The sequence below is a fragment of the Marmota marmota genome, unplaced genomic scaffold, assembly GCF_001458135.2.
Source record: "Marmota marmota marmota unplaced genomic scaffold, marMar, whole genome shotgun sequence".
In the NCBI taxonomy this organism is placed as follows: Eukaryota; Metazoa; Chordata; class Mammalia; order Rodentia; family Sciuridae; genus Marmota; species Marmota marmota.
The window spans coordinates 29,665,835-29,686,740 of NW_025999842.1; the positions used below are offsets into that span (position 1 = coordinate 29,665,835).

Below are 20,906 nucleotides of genomic sequence, written 5' to 3' on the forward strand. Positions count from 1 at the left end.
AACAGGGATGAGAGGTGGGAGGGAAAGGGAGAGAGAAGGGAAATTGCATGGTAATGGAAGGAGACCCTCAGGGTTGTACAGTGGAGGGGGTAGAGAGAGAGGAGGGGAGGGGAGGGGAGAGGTGGGGAGGGGGGAGGGTGGAGGATGGGAAAGGCAGTGGAGCACAACAGACACTAGTATGGCAATATGTAAATCAATGGATGTGTAACTGATGTGATTCTGCAATCTGTGTATGGGGTGAAGGTGGGAGTTCATAACCCACTTGAATCAAAGTGTGGAATATGATATGTCAAGAAATTTGTAATGTTTTGAACAACCAACAATAAAAAATTAAAAAAAAAAAATGAAAGAAAACTCAAATTAATTACTCCTCACCAAAAGAATTCCAATCAATGGTTTAAACATAATTATAACCACGAAAATATAACTCACAGAGGTTAAATTAAGTGTATAACAAATTAAAATCTTAACACAATCTATGAGATTAATCTATAATAACTTCATATACCTAAGAACCATTTTTAAACATGCTGATTCATGGATAATAGTTGGAAGTCTTGAAGAACCTTATAGTTAAAATGATAGAGTAAAATGCTTCTGTCAAAATGGCAAACGCATATTCTGTAGTCACGATCATTTAGAAGAGACAGTCAAGTTAGATGTCTAAGCCTAAGAACCAAGGGATATTCACCTGATCTCTTTATATTTTCATTCCTTTCCGTAATAAACATGTCTCCTCAGTTAATAAAACTTAAATCTACCCTAGATTTATTCCTACCACATCACTTAAATTCTCAAAAGCCTAAAAAATAAATTATCACAAAGTCACTCATGAAGGGGGATGCAAAATAAAATCTCCAGTGATTAACTCATGAAGATTATAGCTACTCATTATTCATATCTTTTTATGAAAAAACAAACAGGGTTTGTGTCCCTGTCAGGCACCAAAAAACAAAAACAAAAAAGAAAAGAAAATGCTGAGCAAGGTGGCACACACCTGTAATCCCAGCTACTGAGGCGGCTGAGGCAGAAGGATTGCAAATTCAAGGACAGTCTCTGCAACTTAATGAGACTGTCTTAAAATAAAATAAAATAAAATAAAATAAAGGACTAGGGGTATAGCTCAGTGGTGGAGAGCCCTTGGGCTCAATCTCTAGTAAGGAAGGAAAAAAAGGGAGGGAGAGAGGGAAAAAAGGGGGGGGGGGAACTCATCAAAATAAACTAAAATAATAATTAATATCTAACATACAATTTGATATTAGTAAATGACTTCTGTAAGTACACTGAATAAAAAAGTCAAAATTTAAACAGTTTCAGTCCCATCGGCAATGTATGAGTGTTCCTTTTCCCCCACATCCTCGCAGATACTTATTGTTTGCTTTCATAATAGCTGCCATTCTGACAGGAGTAAGATGAAATCATAGAATAGTTTTGATTTGCATTTCTCTAATTGTTAGAGATGAGAACATTTTTTCATATATTTGTTGACTGATTGTATATCCTCCTCTGAAAAGTGTCTGTTCAGGTCCTTGGCCCATTTACTGACTGGGTTATTGGAACCACCATTTGACCCAGCTATCCCTCTCTTCGGTCTATACCCAAAGGACTTAAAAACAGCATACTACAGGGACACAGCCACATCAATGTTTATAGCAGCACAATTCACAATAGCTAAACTGGAACCAACCTAGATGCCCTTCAGTAGATGAATGGATTTTTAAAATGTGGCATATAAACACACTTTTAACACAATGGAACATTACTCAGCATTAAAAGAGAATAAAATCATGGCATTTTCGGGTAAATGGATGGAGTTGAAGAAGATAATGCTAAGTGAAGTTAGCCAATCCCAAAAAAACAAATGCTGAATGTTTTCTCTGATATAAGGAAGCTGATTCATAGTTGGGTAGGGAGGGGGAGCATGGGAGGAGTAGATGAACTCTAGATAGGGCAGAGGGTGGGAGGGGATGGGAGGGGGAAAGGGGTTAGCAATGATGGTGGAATGTTGAGGACATCATTATCCAAAGTACATGCAAGAAGACACGAATTGGTGTGAATATACTTTATATACAACCAGAGATATGAAAAATTGTGCTCTATATGTGTAATATGAATTGTAATACATTCTGCATTTTTAAATTTATTTAAAAATTTTTTTTTTAATTTAAACATTTGAATTGTGGCTAATTTGCCTAATAAGCATATTTCACCTGTTAGGTCTATTTATTCATTTATTTATTATTAATGCTAATTACAACATTCTTTTTACCAGATGCAATATCCTTATTTCAGTTTAGGTCTTAAGGTTAAAAAAAAATGAGAACTCAATCTTATTAATGTTTTTCTGATAATAAGCAATAATATGAAGAACAACCTGAACTGAAATGTACTTGTTTCACATACAACTACTCCATTAAAATTATACACTAATAATTTGTTAAAAATCACAATGAAATAATATATACCAATTTAATAAAGGTAATATTTTGATTAGAAGCTTATATGTAATTTTCATTCCTTCTTTGCTTATGTAGAATTTCAAAATTTTCTATAGTTAATACTATTATAATTGTACCAAGAAGAAAAGATTTTCTTAAAAAAGGAAGAAAAGACATATTGATGCATTTTAAAGAAGCACACTTACCAGGTCTCTGTGAAGCACCCAATTTGCATGGAGATAATGGATACCATCAAGAATCTGGTAAAGTAATGATTTAACCATAGATCTTGGCAACTGCATGGGCTTTTTATTTGCTTTTGATGCACGGTGAAACTTAATAATATGCTAAAAATTAAAAAAAAATACTATAATGATATATAGTCTTCACTAATATCTATGCCAATAAAACACTATTGAGGCTGTAATAAATGCTCTATATTTTAAAAATTACTTTTTAAAGGCAAAGGACACAAAGAAAATAACTTGAATAAGATCAAGCAAATAACAATCTATTTTGGGGGGTGAATGGGGGGTTATAATGACTAGATTTACTGAAACCATTAAGATTTTCATTGAAAAGGACCAAAAGGTTAAAAGATTGATATTTAAATGCCTGACTAAAAACAGTACTAGTCATATTCTCTGCAGACAGAATGAAATATTAAAAGTCCACCTCTTTTTTGGTACAGAATGAATTCTGGCACAAAATGAAGATGTATTCTTAGGAGTTAATATTAAATAGAAAATAATTAGAAAGGAGGGAGGAAAATAGGGAATTTAACTGTATTGAAATAAATACAACCAGGTCATGATTTTCAAATTTTTACAGCCATGTTATATTGCAGTTTACAAAAACATTGCAATGAAAGAGAAGAATTCTACATACCACCCCTCACCCCCACCTCCACTTCCATCCCCATCCAAAGCATGCCAAAATGGATACTAAGATCAGTTAAAACCCCTATTCAAACAATACTAGTGAAGTTGTCAACAGTGTTCCACTAATTTTAAAATGACCAATGGTATGTAAAATTCGTTATAAGCTGTTCAACAGCATTCACTTAATTTTAATAAATAATAAAAAATTTGGTTTTATACTAAAATCAGAGATTTTTAATACAGATATAATGGGAGCTGCATACATAATTTTATATTTTTTATTTATTTATTTATTTTTTAATGTGGTGCTGAGGATTGAACCCAGAACCTCACATGTGCTAGGCAAGCACTCTACTGATGAGCCATAACCCCATTCCCAACTTCATACTTTTAAAAATACAATTTATATCATTATCCATAAAAAGAATTATGAAAAAAATGAGGTTCTAGTCAGCACCTGCTGTAATAGAATGGCCTCTGGAAGTTCCTTTAATACCTGTGAATCTGTTAAAGTTATTACTAAACAGATTTTTAATTTATATAGATGATAACACATACCATATTTAATCAAAATTTAATTATCCATAATTTGAATTCACTACCAAATTTGAAATTTTTTTCAGTAGTTATTTAGATAAAATGTTTAAATGCCATGATTCCTAATTTAAAACATTAGAAATTCTAATTTTTTGCTTTTTTCACTTATTGATTAAAAACTTCCTAAAAATCTACAAAACCTTGGGGCTGGGGTTGTGGCTCAGTGGTAGAGTGCTCGCCTAGCACATGCGAGGCTCTGGGTTCAATCCTCAGCACCACATATAGATAAATAAATAAATAAAATAAAGGTATTGTAACCAAGTACAACTAAAAAATTTTTAAAAATTTAAAAATTAAAAAAAAAATCTACAAAACCATACACACACTTCTGTATGGTGGACCCCAGTTTTAAATGGCAAAATGCTACAAGAGGTTGATCTTAACTTGGAAACTATTCACAAGTATATAACTGATTAAATCTGAACTAATGAACACATCAAAAAAGTAATTTTCACTATGCATATTAGCAAATTATCAATAATTATTTGCAATGAAAATACAATCTTGTCACTCGGTAAAATTTTAAGTAAAATTTCTAAATAATACAATATTATCTTCTCAATAAATGTTGGTTTATTGCTCAGCTTCTTTAAAATCAACATTTAAAATTCATTACATTTATTTTGAACTCCTATTAACAGCAAGTTTTCCTTCCTGTGCATTAGCAGTTTGTTATTGCTTACATATATTATAAACAATCCTAAGTATACAGGAAATTTAGACTTACCCACAAGTCATGTTCTGCATAATCAAACAGCAGCCACACTTTCCTGTCACTGTGAGAAAGGAACACCTTTTGCAATGCGATCACATTAGGGTGCTTCAATTCTCGCAACAGCTGAATGCAAGAGAAAGAGAGGGATCGCTATCTTGTTAGTGAGAAGGGGAAATTATGTATTTCTTATAAATTAAGAATGAAATATCTGAAAATTTAAGAAAACCTAGGTAATCAAAAATTTTTAAAAATATAGTGCACTAAGGGTTGGGGTGGTGGCTCAGTGGTAGAACACTCGCCTAACATGAATGAGGCACTGGGTTCAATCCTCAGCACCACATAAAAATAAAATAAAAATATTGTATCCACCTAAAAATACAAAATAATTTAAAATATATATATATTACACTAAATACCACTACTCAGAGATAAACTCTGTCAATTCCTTAGTGCATTCCTTGTGATCTTTTTTCTGTCTCTCTGTTTAAAATGGAATCACTTTAAATAGTAAAACATAAAATGGTGAATGAAAGTAATACTGGGTCACCAAAGAATTAATTATATTTTGGTACATATGTATCATTTCTTACTACAGAAACAGCTACTTGGGAGGCAGAAATCATGTATTTATACAGTTTGTATCCACACTAGCACAGTACTAGTGCTCAACACACATTAACAAAGGGAGAGAGAGCTAACAATCCCTATACTTACCCATGCCATAATGTGTGGCTGAGGATTTTTTTAAAAAGTAGTGGATATAAAGGAATGACTCTCATACCAATGAGTAAAAATTGGAGTTTTGATAAGTTACTATAGTTTGGATCCTAAATATGCCCCAAATGCCCATATGTTGAAGACTTATACCCCAGCTGACAGCACTATTGGGAGAGTGGAAGAACCTTTTAGGGGCCTAGTAGAAAGAAATTAAGTCATTGAGGGTATGCCATTGAAGGAGATAATGAAACCTGACATTTTAAAGAAAGAAAAGAAACAGGTAAAATTAAATTTTGCACTCTTCCTTGGCTTCCTGGCAGCCACAAGGTAGGCATCCTCTGCCATATGTTCCTGCTCTGATGTACTGGGCCACCTACCACAAGTCCAAACAACAGGACCAAGCAACCATGGACCCAAATCTCTGAAACTATAAGCCAAAATAAATCTTTTTCCTTATTAAGTGATTATCTCAGGTATTTATCACAGTGACAGAAAGATAACTAACACAGAAAAGGTCCTATAACAACAGTAGAGGGGGAAAAAAGAGGCTTTCACAAGTACAAGCTTCACAGCTATGCTCTAACAATACAGAGGGAAGATAGATCCGATCACCACGTGAAATTTTAGCATTTGACATATAACTGATAGTTGCTTGATAAAATATTTAGTAATAGTGACATTAACTGCTCAATATGCCCTATAAATATGCCCTCCTCAGGCTGTTCTTAAACCAGAGTTTAGATTTAATAGGTAAATAACTATATTCAATTTGAGAAATATTTTTATGTCTTTTAAATGTAAAGCTCTGGGGAAGATAAAAGAGGGAAAAGGAAGAAAACTTCTATTCAGTTTTTTCTTTTATGTTTATTGACTACTTTTTATTTATGAAATGATTATCTACAAATGTTTTTCTCGTTAAATTCTAATAACAACTCTACAATGCACAAAGAAGCTGAGGTACAGTATGATAAAAATAACTTGACCAAAGACAATAGTTTGAATGAGAAGGGGTTTGGATTTAAATAGATCTGCCTGACTCTTAAAGTCCATGTTTTTTCCCCACTAGAGTAAAAGTTTTGTCTTCAATTCCCACAATGCAGTAGGAAAGACAGACATAAATAGATCAATGAGGCAAAGAAAAATAAATTGCTTACCCATTCAAATAATTTGAAATGAGTAAAATGTACTTTAAGTGCCTATACTGGAATCATGTAAAAAAAATCTGAACTCTCTGAAATTTTTATAAACTTCTTAATATTTATTTCTTTACTACTTTCAGTGACAGATTTCCTATTACTTCAAATTTTCTCATTTTGGTTCTGTACTTCAGCTCATCTATACCTCAACAACCTTGCCTGAAAGTGCTCTGCCAGTTGGGCATGATTCCAGGATATAACTCCCCAGGTTCTGTATCCAACCCATATTCCCTGGAACACAACTAAGAGGTAAGAGCTCAGGTGGTCTGGGTTGACTCCAGCCCATCATCCACTTTTCACAATCTGCCTCAGGGTTCTATCCATATTTCCTATTGAGTCTAGGTGAGAAAGGAAGAACTGGAAGAGAAATGACCAGGGAAGATGTGAGTCCTACTACCTTGGGTAGGGAAATAGGGAAAGAAGGTGCTCAGATCTTAGCTTCTACTGCCTAAGACATGTTATGCAATCCTGCTTCTTATTTCAGATGAAAGTACTAGACATAATATGCTCCTAACTAGTTGCATTTTGGAAGGATACAGAGCTATATCCAGAAAGTTTGTTAGTTTTGAATGCTTTAAGCTCTCTGACTCTATCAAGTACCATTTAATGACCCCATTGTGGTGGCCAGCTTTGGAGGCTCTGGGTAAGAGGTCTCACCCCAGGCACAAGGCTTGTCTCTTTGTGACTTCTTAGTACTGATAAACTTTAAAGTGTTTGCCTTTATTAAATATATACCCAAAATGTGTTTTCTTTGAAGCCTGAAGTATAATGGCATGGTGAAACTCCACTTCTACTGAAACACCAAACACTGGCACAGATCCTGAGTCCTGGCCCTCACTTGTCTGGTAGAGGTGATATCACATGTAGAAATATTTAACCATGACTTCTAAAAGATTATGTTTCTCTGTTAACTATAAATTATTGGTCCACTCTATAATAAATCCATTTTAAGTCCCATGTTAAAAATTATTTTCAATAGATAATACATTTACGTCAATCAAAAAATTAAAAGCACATAAAAGGATACATACAGAGATGTCTCAATACCAATCCTTGCATTTCCTGAGGGTAAAAATTTTTACTAGTTGCTTGTTAATCCAATGTTTCTTTATGCAAATTAAAGCAAATATGAATATATATTTTTATCCTCCCTTAGTTACATAAAAGATACTATAATATGCACACTGTTCTGTACCTGTTTTTATAGATTTCTCTCAGTACCAATACAGTGTCAATATATAGAAATCTTTCTTGTTCATTTTTATAGCTGCATGATATTTCTTGGTCACCTTTTTCATTGTGGTAAAATATGTGTAACATAAAATTCACCATTTTAATCATTATTAAGTGAATGATGCAGTAGAATTAGAGTACATTTGCATTATCATGCATTCATCACCACTATCCATCTCCAGAACTTTTCTATCATTCCTAACTGAAATTATGTACCATTAAAAACCTTCCTGTTTCCCTCTTTCCCCAGACCAATGGTAGCCATATTCTATTTTGTGTCTCTATGTTTTTGACTATTCTAAGTACCTCATATAAGAGGAATCATATAGTATTTGCTCTTTTGTATCTAGCTTCTTTCCCTTCATATAATCTTTTCGAGATTCATTCACGTTATAGCACATATCAGAGTTTCATTCCACTTGAAGGCTGCATAATTGCATTCTATATACATACTACCTTTTGTTTATCCACCTATCCTTCAATGTACATTTAGGTCATTTTCACCTTTTGGCTATTATGAATAAGGCTGCTTTGAACACTGAAATACAAAATATATTTGAATTTTCACTTTCAATTCTTTTGTATATACACCCAGAAATGTGACTGCTAGACTTATTTAATTTTTTGAAGAACTGCCATATGTCACCTTTTAATATGACATACATGGAAGAAGAGTATTTTCTTATTCAGCAATACATCCTTTCCAAATCTTGCTATGCTTTTTCTTCTCTATAGACCTATATAAATCACTAAATATCAATGTGAAGGCAGATTAAGGCAAAGAAATAGCAAAGTTAATGTTATCTAGGTCTGTTTTGTTCCCTCTTCTAATTCATCTTTCAGAATGATGTTTCAAAAATACAAAACTAATCATCTCCATCACTAGAGATAGGTATAAGTAACAAAGCAGAAGATAGGGGAAAGACCAAATATGAGGGGCTTTGTAAGCCATGGAAAGTGTCACTACTATCACTGGGAACATGCTGGGTTAGTAGAGAAACCAGCTGTTATAAAAGGTACCACACCTTGACTACCTTCTGTATAAGTTTCATGGATAGACCACTGAACAAGCAAGTGTGAGGGCAATGGAGTTTCAGGTGACTCAGATTTAGATTCACTGAAACATATTACTATAATTTACACTATTTACCTGTTTACATCTGCCTTCCCTATAAGCCATAGATTCTTGAGCACAAAGATAATCTTTAATTTATCTCTATATCCCTAGGGAATATAGCACAATGGTTGACACACTGAAGGAGTTTTTTGTTTTTTGTTTTTAAGTGATCTTATTAAGTTCAGGGTTTTACTGGGATCCTAATTAGAATAAGATGTACTCCATGTATGTATAAATATGTCAACATATACTCTACTGTCATATATAACTGAAAAGAACAAATTTTAAAAAGTTTGGGGTTTTTTTTTTATTGTTTTATGTTTTTTTTTATTTTATTTATTTTTCATTTTATGTGGTGGTACAGAAAATCAAATAGTGCTTCACACATGCAAGGCAAGTGCTCTACCACTGAATTACAATTCCAAGTTTGGGATTTTAAATGTCACCAAATGCACTAACTCACAAATGTTTATTTCTAGCCCACATATCCTCTCTGGACTCCAGTTAAGTGTATCCATAACATCTCTACATGAATGTCTAAAGGCCAAAACAGAACTTGTAATCTCTACCTTCCTTACCCGCTATTCTACTTGCTCTTCCCTTTTACTAGCACCCCATCGTTCCGTTTCTTAAGTCAAAAACCTCATCTGTTTTATTTTCTATCACCTCTTCAATAAGAATTTCCTTGCCCTTCTATTTAAAACTGTAACCACTCTTCTGAACCTTTTCTTTTCAGCAAATACTACCCATAATCAAATATACTACAAGTTTATACCTCTTGTCTACAATCCCAAAGAGCTCAGAAAACCAAAGCTTTCTAGTAACTCACATAGGAAAAAGAATTCTACTTCAATGAAAGAAAAATACTTTGTCAAGGACACATTTCAGTTATATACTTTAATACTATGGAAGCTACTTTACAACTCTGTATATTATAGGTAACGGATAGCAATGCAGAATAATTCTTGTCTATAGGCATGCAAATTCTGTGCTGTTCAGTAAAGGTTCATTGGCCCTTCTCCTGTCATGAAAGAAGCAAGTTTTGTCTCAATTTTGCACATTCATTTCAATATACCTGATCTATGTCTATTCTAAGAACTTTCCTTTGAAGAAGTTATAAAATTGGCTTGGTTCCTTCATTTAAAAAGTTAAATAAAATATTTAAAATGTGTTTATTCTGTATCTGTATAACAGAACTTTACACTTCAAAATTATCCTTTAATACTCATTAAACAAATATGTCACTTGAACTGACATGAAGCTGTTCATAGGTTATATATTGTCTGTCTCTCTTCATCAACATATAAGCTTGACAAAGACAGATTTTTGTTGGTTTTATGTTCCCAGTGCTTAAAGTGATTCCTAATATATAATTAAGCACTCAATATTTGTCAAATGAATTAAATCTACTGAATGTACTTGATTCTTACAAAACAAACCAGTAAATGGCTTGTAACAAAATGTTGCTACCTTTCATAAATCAATTGCTTTTAAAAAGTGTTTTGAATGATTTTGCTTTTAACAACTGACTAAATTATACTCAAAATAGTAATTGAAAGGACATTTAATTATCCATATTTATTTTAGGCCTAAAAAGGAATAGCTCTCTCAATTAACACCTCCTCTACCACAAAGGTGATACCTAAGATAATCAACTTAAAAGGGGGGAAGGTTTATTTTGGATTATGGTTTCATAAGTTTTAGTCCATGGTCTCTGGATGAGTGTTGCTTTGGGCTTGTGGAGAGAAACACATGGCAGAAGAGGCCTGTTTTACCTCATGCTGACTGGAAAACAAAAAGACGGAGAAGAAGATTTTGTGGTTCCAATATCTCCTTCAATATCTTCCTTCTAGTAGACTCCATCTACTAAAGATTCTATTCCCTCCCAATAGCTCCATAATCTGGGGACAAAGGCTTCAACACAGGAACCTTTCAGGGACATTCAAGAACCAAACTATAACAAGAATATATTCATTATTCCCAGTTACTGAAACAAACAACAAAAAGGTAAAATTTTCTATCACAATTACTAAAACAAATGAGTAACAATAAATAACCTAAATGTTCAATATAAGAAAATTGATAATTACAGTATATCCACATATTGAAGCCTCAAATACATCCACTGAAAGTTTTCAATTACATGAAAAAGTCTTATGCTATAATGTTGTGATGTAATAATAAAAGGCTATAAAATATAAAATATAAAATGAAATGTTTATAAAATAGGGAATAAACCAAAACACTAATAGTAGCTATCTGTGGATGTGAAATATGGATTTTCTTTCATTTTTTCTATTTATAAGCTATCCACCATGAGCATTACTCCTAATTCTAAAAAACACAAATGCACACCAAAAGAAAGCCTTTCCCTCCATAAATTCACCTAACAAAGAGGATACCATTTTATTACCTCAGAGCGTCATGTGGTTATCTGAGAAGGGTCACATGCAAGGTGATGGTCATGCTGATACTTTCCCTAACTCAGCAAAATCAAATTTTACTATGGACTTTAATCTCTTGTCTCACAGATTTTTGCTCAACATGACATCATGCAACTACAAATAGGTTTAATCCTATTTAAACAGCAGTTAAGTACACCATGATTTTCCTGTGACCTGTCACTTAAAATCAAGTCAATTTTCTATTCTTGTTTGATCTCTTAAAAATAACAGTATGATTCATATGACCATCAATCTTTCCCCTTGGTGAGAATTGTGTCAATGACTTTATTTTAGAAAGTACTGAGTATATCCCTTTTTTATGTAGAACACTCTCTCTTCCTCTCCAAAAGAACTAACGATAAATGAAGTAATGTATTTTACAGTATATCAGGAGATTTGCCCAATTCCAAAAATCCCAGTATTCCTAAAACTATAATTTAAGGATCAGCATTTTGAAATTTAACGTTTTCAGACCTATGACAGGTCTTTTAGAAGCTGGTCATTACAAGCATATCAGATGCATTGTAACCTTCCAGCAGGTGGCACTCATACTCTGAAAAGGGGTCTATAAACACAATAACCCAGCCCTGGTTCAAAGTGGCTCTAAATTTTTTGCCTTATTTTACTTTAGTGGCACTACTTAGGTACAAGTCACAAGCTCCAGGGAGGTCAGTGTTCCCCACTGCCACCCAGTAGAAGTGGATATTGTAGCAGCAAACATATTGCAAAAAATATAGGTTTTAGAACTCATAGATAAGTTTAGAGTCCTGACATACTATCAGTATGACAGAAATCAAGTTACCTTACAAACATACACACAGATTCTGTAAGGAATTAATTAATATGAGGAGATAAGTATATAACTCAATGCTTGAAACTCATTAAGCACTTGACAAATTACAGTTATCACTCTGATAACCATCACTATTTACAAGAATATTAGGACTAAATGAGATAATCTATATAGAATGCCTGGCTTATGGTAAATTCTTGATAAAAAGTACTGTTGTTAGACTTAAGTGAAGAAAACTACCTATTCAAGGCAGTCAGAGATAATCATCAGAAAGAAATGGACTGCCACGGAAAACAGTATAGCATTTACTTAAAAAGAGCCTGAAACACTTCTTTAATATATTATATAATATTATAGCTATATAAAAGCTATATATATTTTACAGAAATCTAGTTTTTTTCTGAGTTCAAGTTCTGCATGTACTTAATTGAAGAGATAAATGTATATGGTATATTTATTATTATTATTAATCCATAGATTCAAAGTTGAATATCACTTTTCACCCTTTTATCAAACCCACCCCCAACCAATCTTTGCCTGTTTTTTACTTTCCATTCATTAAGGTCTTTGCTCTTAATGATCTCTTTCTCTCCAAATCCTATAGGGATTATCTATACCATTCATTTAGAATTTACTAAATGACCTCTTATATAATCTATCTTTTTAATACATATTCTATTGTTTTATATATAAACATAACTTAAATAATGCACACATACGCTTATATAAAGTATATATCTAAACTTGTAAACTTATATAAAGTATATATACTTATAACTTATAAAAAGTATATATACACTTATATTAACTATTTAGCAAATTATATGGTCATTCCATACATGAATATTATCAATTCATCAACAAATCCTTTTAGTTATCTTTTTAAGTCCTCCTGTTACCCCAGAAGTCAAAAGTTATTCAGCGGGCTCAGTGGTAGAGTGCTAGCCTAGCAGGTTTGAGGTACTGGTTTCGATCCTCAGCACCACATTAAAAATAAATAAAATAGGGCTGGGGTTGTGGCTCAGTGGTAGAGCGCTCACCTAGTGCGTGTAAGGCCCTGGGTTTGATCATTAGCGCCACATAAAAATAAATAAATAAAACAAAGGTATTGTGTCCAACTACAACTAAAAATAAATATCTTTTAAAAATCAATAGTAGTTAAATAAATAAATATAAATAAATAAAATAAAGGTATTGTGTCCAACTACTACTAAAAAATATTTTTAAAAAAGTTATTCAGAAAGTGGGTTGACCATAGAAAAAGGCTAATTTTGAAAGCAATGTGGTCAATATGTCTAAGAGCGAGAAGGGGGAGAAAATATGATATGGTCATAGCAATAAGAACAGAAAGGAGGGGATGGGGAGAAAAAGAGGGAAAGGCAGAATTAATAGGATTTAGTAATTAATAGAGGGCAGATATATATATATTCACATACATATATATTTTTATATATATACACATATATACATACATATATATTTATATATATATATACATATATATATTATCAGAGAAGTAGAATTGAGGGACAAGGAAAAGCATCATTACAAGTTTGAGGTGGGGAGAAATGCTAATTTTAGAATCAGACATGATAAATTTGAGATGTTCATGGGGCATATTGATAGTGGTCCTGATTATCAGGATCTGGAGCTCAGGAGAGAGTGCTAGACTTGACTTCATGAACATAGAAAAGAGATTGCCCAAAAAGTGTTTCACATAAGAAGAAGGGCAATTAATACAGAATTCTGTAGGAAAATGAAAGCACTAAAGGGCCTAAAAGTGACATTTAAAAGAAAAAGGATCACACAGATTCAAAACCAGTGCCTCACACTCGCCAGTCAAGTGCACTACCACTGAGCCCCACCCCCACCCCCAGCTCCTTCTAGGTATTTATTTCTTTAAATATTTTTCATTGTAGATGGACACAGTACATTTATTTATTTATTTGTTTGTTTGTTTGTTTGTTTGTTTATTTATTGCCGAGGATAGAGCCCAGTGCCTCACAGGTGAGGGGAAAGCAGTCTACCACTGAGCTACAACTCCAGACCTAGGAATTTATTTCTTAAGCATATTTCAAATGGAAGGATAAAGAGAGCCAGTTGGAATATCAAATTGTTCATTAAGATCATTTTAATTATAAATGAAGTTTAAAAGTTTGAACTTCTCTATATAAGGTGATGATTCACCTTGCACCATCTTACCAGCTTTTTTGTTCTTGTTGTTGTTATTGAAACAACCAAAATATATTATTAGTTCCAAATCGTAGAACTAAGAATGCACAAAATTGATGTTACGCTTGCAAAATGAAAGAAAAATCTCATTCTCAGTGTCATCATGTGGAAGAGTTTTGAAACAGGAAAGTAAAAGCAGGGGGAGGGTGATAGCCTGCCAATTGTGAGGCACTGGGTTCGATTCTCAGCACCACATATAAATAAATAAAGGTCCATCACAAACAAAAAATATATTTAAAAAAAAAAGAAATACCTAGAAAAGATTTGCCTTAGTTAAGAATCAGTTCATGTTCTTGATTGTTTCCTACACTGTGAAGAAACTTTTCAGTTTGATACCATCCCATTTATTGATTCTTGATTTTACTTCTTACATTTTATGAGTCTTATTGAGGAAGTTGGTTCCTAAGCTGACACGTTGGACGGCTGGGCCTACTTTTTTTCCTAATAAGTGCAGGGTCTCTGGTCTAATGCCTAGATCCTTGATCCCCTTAGAGTTGAGTTTTGTGCAGGTTGAGATAAAGGGGTTCCATTTCATTCTATTATACATGGATTTCCAGTTTTTCCAGCACCATTTGTTAAAGAAGCTATCTTTTCTCCAATGTATATTTATGGCACCTTTGTCTAGAGTGAGATAATTGTATTTATGTGGGTTTTTCTCTGTGTCTTCTATTCTGTTTTCATGGTCTTCATGTCTGTTTTGGTGCCAATACCATGCTGTTTTTGTTACTATAGCTCTGTAGTATAATTTAAGGTCTGATATTATGATGCTTTCTATATCACTTTTCTCTCTACAGATTACTTTGGCTATTCTGGGCCTTATATTTTTCCAAATAAATTTCATGATTGCCTTTTCTATTTCTGTGAAATTTCTTCACAGCAAAGGAAACAAATGTGAGCAGAGATCCTACAGAATGTGAGAAAATCTTTACCACTAGTACCTCAGATAAGGCATTGATTTCTAGGATATAAAAAAAGAACTCAAAATCTTGGCACCAGAAAAATATATAACCCAGTCAATAAATGGGCAAAGGAACTGAACAAATACTTCACAGAGGAAGAAATACAGATGGTCAAAAAAATATGAAAAAATGTTCAACATCTTTAGCAATTAGAGAGATGCAAATTAAAACTACACAGAGATTCCATCTCACTCTAGTCAGAATGGCAATTATAAAGAATACATATAATAATAACTGTTGGTGAAAATGTGGAGAGAAAGGTACTCTTATACATTGTTGGTGGGACTGCAAATGGGTGTAACTACTATGGAAAGCAGTATAGAGATTGCTTAGAAAACCTGGGATGGAACCACCGTTTAACCCAGTTATGCTACTCTTCAGTCTATACCCAAAGGACTTAAGAACAGCACACTACAGTGGTGCAGTCACATCAATATTTATAGCAGCTCAACTCACAATAGCCAAGCTATGGAACTAGGTGTCCTTCAAAGGATGAATGGATAAAGAAAATGTGGTATATATCCACATAATAATGGTATATTACTCACCCATCAGGAAGAATGAAATAATGACATTGGCCAGTAAATGGACGGAACTGGAGAATATCATGATAAGTGAAATAAGCCAATGCCCAAAAAAGCCAAAGGCCAAATGTTCTCTCTGATTTGTGGATGCTAATCAAAACAAGGAAGGTTGGGAAAGGGAAAAATATAAATCCACTGGATTAGACAAAGGGAAATGAAGGGATGAGAAAGGGGAGTCGAATAGGTAAGACAGTAGAATTAAATAGACATAACTTTCCTAGACTTGTATTTGAATACACACTGGGGTAAATCTGCATCATGTACAGTCACAATTTGCCAAAATACATTCTACTGTCATGTATTACTAAAAAGGACAAATTAAAAAAATTAAAAAGAAACAATGTAATAAGCAAGAAATAGCAGACTGCTTCAAATTATGTAAACAACAACCAGACTTCACATAGGAATTTTTTTCAGTGCTAGAGATTGAACCCAGGGCCTTGTTCATGCAAGTACTCTACCACAGAGCTACATCCCCAGCCCTACATAGGATCTGTATTCATGAAAATCCAATTTCTTGGAAGTAGGTAAAGAGATATTCTACCATTATCTACACAAGAAAACGACAACACCCAAGTAACTACAGAATAAAAAAGCAGAAATTCTAATTTTCAATTCTAATTGTACTTCACACTCATGCTAGACAATACTTTAAGAAGCAACAGAATTCTTGAAATTTTTATATATATCTCTACATACACAGAGATACATATGGTAGAATCTAACCAAAAACAATATTAAAGATAAAATTTCCTATGCATAAATCATCTAATTTTTAAAGATATGCATCATAATATCATTATGTGTTACTATTTCTCAAAGCAAATAAATAGAATCTTGACTTTAGAAATTCATCATCACAAAAAAAATATTCTAGTATCAATTTTAATTTCTCTCTTTTTTATAGTACTGGGATTAAACCCAGGGCCTCGGGAATTCTAGGCAAGCACTCTGAGAACTACAACCCCAGCCTTATTTTATTTCATTATTTATATTTTGAAATAGGGTCTCACTAAATTGCCCAGGCTGGGCTTGAACTTGTGATTCTCCTGTCTCTGCCTCCCAAGTAGCTGGAATTATAGGCATGTGCCACTGTAAACGGCTATATCAAATATAGATATATATATATAATTTCATGCTTTCAAATTCATTGTTTTTCTTAACCCAGAGTCTCACACATGCCAGGAAAGTACCCTACCCCTTAGCTATATTGCCAGTCCCTTTTTAATTTTGTTTTGAGGCAGGGTCTCCCTAAATTCAGGTTGGACTCACACTTTCAATCCTCTTGCCTCAGTCTCCCAAATCAAACTTACTCTTTAATTCAATCAACAAAATATGTACAGTTGAAAATACTACATATGCAACTAGATCACATACAATAATGTAAACTACTAGACACCATTTGAAAGGAAAAAATACTTGTAACTAAAGAAAGCAAAAAACAACAGAAAAATACTAATTTCTAAACTAACAAAATTCATCTTGAAGCCAACTCAACCAAACACAGCTTTGTTAGATGAGCCTTCACTTCATACTTTCTCCAAGTGCCAAGACTGCTGAGAGAGGATCTGTTCTTTTCACCTGGGAGAAATTCTGAAACCACCATGTTTTATCACTGTCAGATCTACCTGACTTGTCCATAGCATCAGAAGCCAACCACACAGAAACACCTCTGAAGAGGGCCCTGAGCCATCAATCAAAAGACAGCAAGTCTAAATGGAAATAAAATACACTCCTTGTCTCAGGTCACTTAGGCTGCTATAACAAATTACCATAGACTATGTAGCTTATAAACAAAAGAAATTTATTTCTCACAATTCTGGAGACCCGGAATTGTAAGATCAAGGTGCTGGCAGATTCAGTGTCTGGTGACCAACCACCTCCTTAAACACTACTCTCTCTTAACACCATAATCTCTAGTCGGGGAAGTGGGGAAGGGATCTCTCTAAAGTCTCTTTCTTAAGGGCACTAGTCTCACCTTCACCTTAAGAGAATTTCAACATACAGATTTTGGGGGAACACAGATATTCAGATCATACACCCACATAAAGCACATAAGAAGAATAAAACCTAACCACAAACTTCATTTCCCCATTACATTCAAGCCCTGCATATATAAAACAACAACGAAGCAGTGGATAAGCCACAAGTTATCTAATCTTACACCAACTATAATACTAGAACTTACAAACTATTCATGACTATCAGATACCATTATAAACTATAAAGTACTCAAAAAAAAATGAAAGGCAGTGTAATAAATGAGTAATTTTATAGAGAAAAAAAATCTTACACTAATTAAACCTAATGAAAAAAGACATGATACCTACTATAGACCTATAAGGAATATATTGTGATATACAATATAATGTCTACATATTTATTTGTGAATAATGGATAAATAGTGAATAAAAGCTATTTTCCACAAAAATTTTAAAAATAATAGATTGTGTTTATTTACTAATTACACCTTCAATATCCAGGCTAATTACAGTCATGAGCTGCATGACATTTCAGTCAACAATGGGTCACATGTGTGATGGTCCCATAAAATAAAAATGGAGCTGAAAACTACCTATCACCTAGTAACACCTAAGCCCCACAATGTCAAAGTGAAGGACATTACTGATGTGTCTTTTTTTATGATACTAGTGTGAACAAACCTACTGTGCTGCCAGTCATTTCAGAGTACAACAGTAAAATTGTATTTAGTACTTGATAATGATAAAAGATGATGATGTTCCTGGTAGATGTATTTACTATAGTATGCTTTTTACCATTATTTTTAGGAAGTATTCCTACTTATGAAAAAAATCATCTTCTTGGAATAAGACCATCGTTTGACCCGTTGTCCCTCTCCTCTGTCTATACCCAAAGGACTTAAAATCAGCATACTACAGTGATGCAATGAATGTTTATAGCAGCTCAATTCACAATAGCTAAACTATAGAACCAACTTTGGTGCTCTTCAACAGATGAATGGATAAATAAACTGTGTCATATATACACAATGGAATATTACTCAGCCTTAAAAAAGAATGAAATTATGGCATTTGCAAGTAAATGGATGGAGCTGGAGAGTATGCTAAGCAAAATAAGCCAATCCCAAAGAACCAAAGGCCAAATGTTTTCTCTGATATGTGCATGCTAATTCACAATGGGGGGAGTGGTGCTAGGGAAAAATAGAGGTACTTTGGATTAGACAAAGGGGAGTGAAGGGTATGGGGGTAGAAAGAATAGTAGAATGAATCGGACATTATTAGCCTATGTACATATATGATTACACAACACATGTAACTCTCCATCATGTACAACCAGAAGAATGAGAAGTTATTCTCTATTTATGTATGATGTGTCAAAATGCATTCTACTGTCATGTATAACTAATTAGAATTTTAAAAGGGATTAAAAATCATTTTCTATAGAACAGAATGCTGTGTTATGCCAGCATTGATCTCATGTTTATCACATCTCTTGTGCTTGATTTAACCTCATGCTGTCTTGTTCATCATGGCCCTAGAAGCAACAGGCTGTATCACATGTATACATATACACACCTACACAGCCTAGGTGTGTAGTAGGCTCTACTTTCTGGGTTTTTATAGGTACACTCTGATGCTCACACAACAACTAAATGTCTCAAAACATAGCGCAGTCATTATGCGACACAGGACTGTGCTTTTTCAAGGAAGGGTTTTGTTTTTTTTTTAAAGTGTGGATGGACGTAATACCTTTATTTTATTTATTTACATGTGGTACTGAGGATTGAACCCAGTACCTTACATGTGCTAGGCAAGTGCTCTATCACTGAGTTACAACCTCAAACCCCAAGGACAATTTCTTTTCTAACACATTTCACAAAAAATGACAGGGCCTTTGCCTTATTAGCTCTTATTCCCACTCCCTCTTTCCCCTTTTTTCCTATCTTTTGGGTTCTTGCTATCCAGGTTTCCTTGGTAAGGCAGAGGAAATGGGGATGCTGAAAGATTAAAGGATCTAGGTAAATGAACAGGAGTATAGGGAAGCAGAATAAATGTAAGATATTTATCCACAGTAGCTAGAGACCATTCATTCAAGGAGTAGATTAGTCAAAGAGAGTCAAAGTCAGAGATCAGCACTAACAGAGCAGAACAAAGTTTTTGGTTAATGTTTTAGTTAGCTTTTTCACCATGTGACTAAAAGATCTGACCAGAACAATCATAAAGGAGGGAAACTTTATTTGAGAGCTCATGGTTTATGAGGTCTTATTCCATAGAAGGCCAGCTCCAATCCTTGGGGCTCAGTACTTCACTCCTGTTTATGACTAAATAATATTCCATTGTTTGGATATATCAATTTTGTTTATTCATTGATCAGTTGATGAGTATGTGATTAGTAGTCACTTTTTTGCTGCTATGAACATTCATGCACAGTTTTTATTTCAACAACATTTTCAGTTCTCTTGGATATATAACTAGGAATGAAACTGCTGGGTTATTTGGTAATTCCATCCAATCAACATGTTTTCCATAGCAGTAGTACCATTGTACTTTCCCACCAGCAATGTATGAGGCTTCTAGTTTCTTCCCATCCTCACTAACATCTGTTATTTTCTTCTTCTGCTGCTGCTACTACCACTACTACCACTACTACTATTACTACTACTACTACTACTACTACCACCACCACCACCACTACCATCACCATTCTAGTAGGTATAAGGTGGTACCTCACTATGGCTTTGGTTTGAATTTCCCTAACAATTAATGACATCAACCATCTTTTCATGTAATTAATGGCCATTCGTGTATCTGGAGAAATGTCCCTTCAAGCACTTTGCCCTTTTAATTAGGTTGCCTTTTTGTGAATATTTCTTTTTAAGTCGCAACTACCTTTTATTTAATTCTTCAAGTCTATAGACTGGTTTTTATCAATATTTTGATAGAATGTTTCCAATGTTCCTTTACTACCTCAGAGGATCCTCCTACTCTGAGCTTACATTTTACAATGCCTTCTGGAGT

The 20,906-nt window shown here is 33.7% G+C and overlaps 1 protein-coding gene across 6 annotated transcripts in view; it reads right to left on the reverse strand.

Moving 5' to 3' along the window:
• Cdk19 (cyclin dependent kinase 19) overlaps positions 1-20,906 on the reverse strand; it is a 145,042-nt gene that overhangs the window by 54,744 nt on the left and 69,392 nt on the right. For 3 of the 6 annotated variants that reach the window (XM_048788232.1, XM_015500157.2, XM_048788133.1), the window contains 2 exons: positions 4,644-4,754; positions 2,645-2,785 (listed from right to left, as the gene is read on the reverse strand). The exons of 1 other annotated variant lie outside the window; for it this stretch is intronic. In XM_048788232.1, coding sequence (XP_048644189.1) covers positions 2,645-2,785; positions 4,644-4,754 — 252 coding nt within the window. Of the gene's footprint in view, positions 1-2,644; positions 2,806-4,643; positions 4,755-20,906 lie in introns of those variants that run through there. 2 more of the 6 variants (XM_048788180.1, XM_048788223.1) reach the window with 2 other exon arrangements.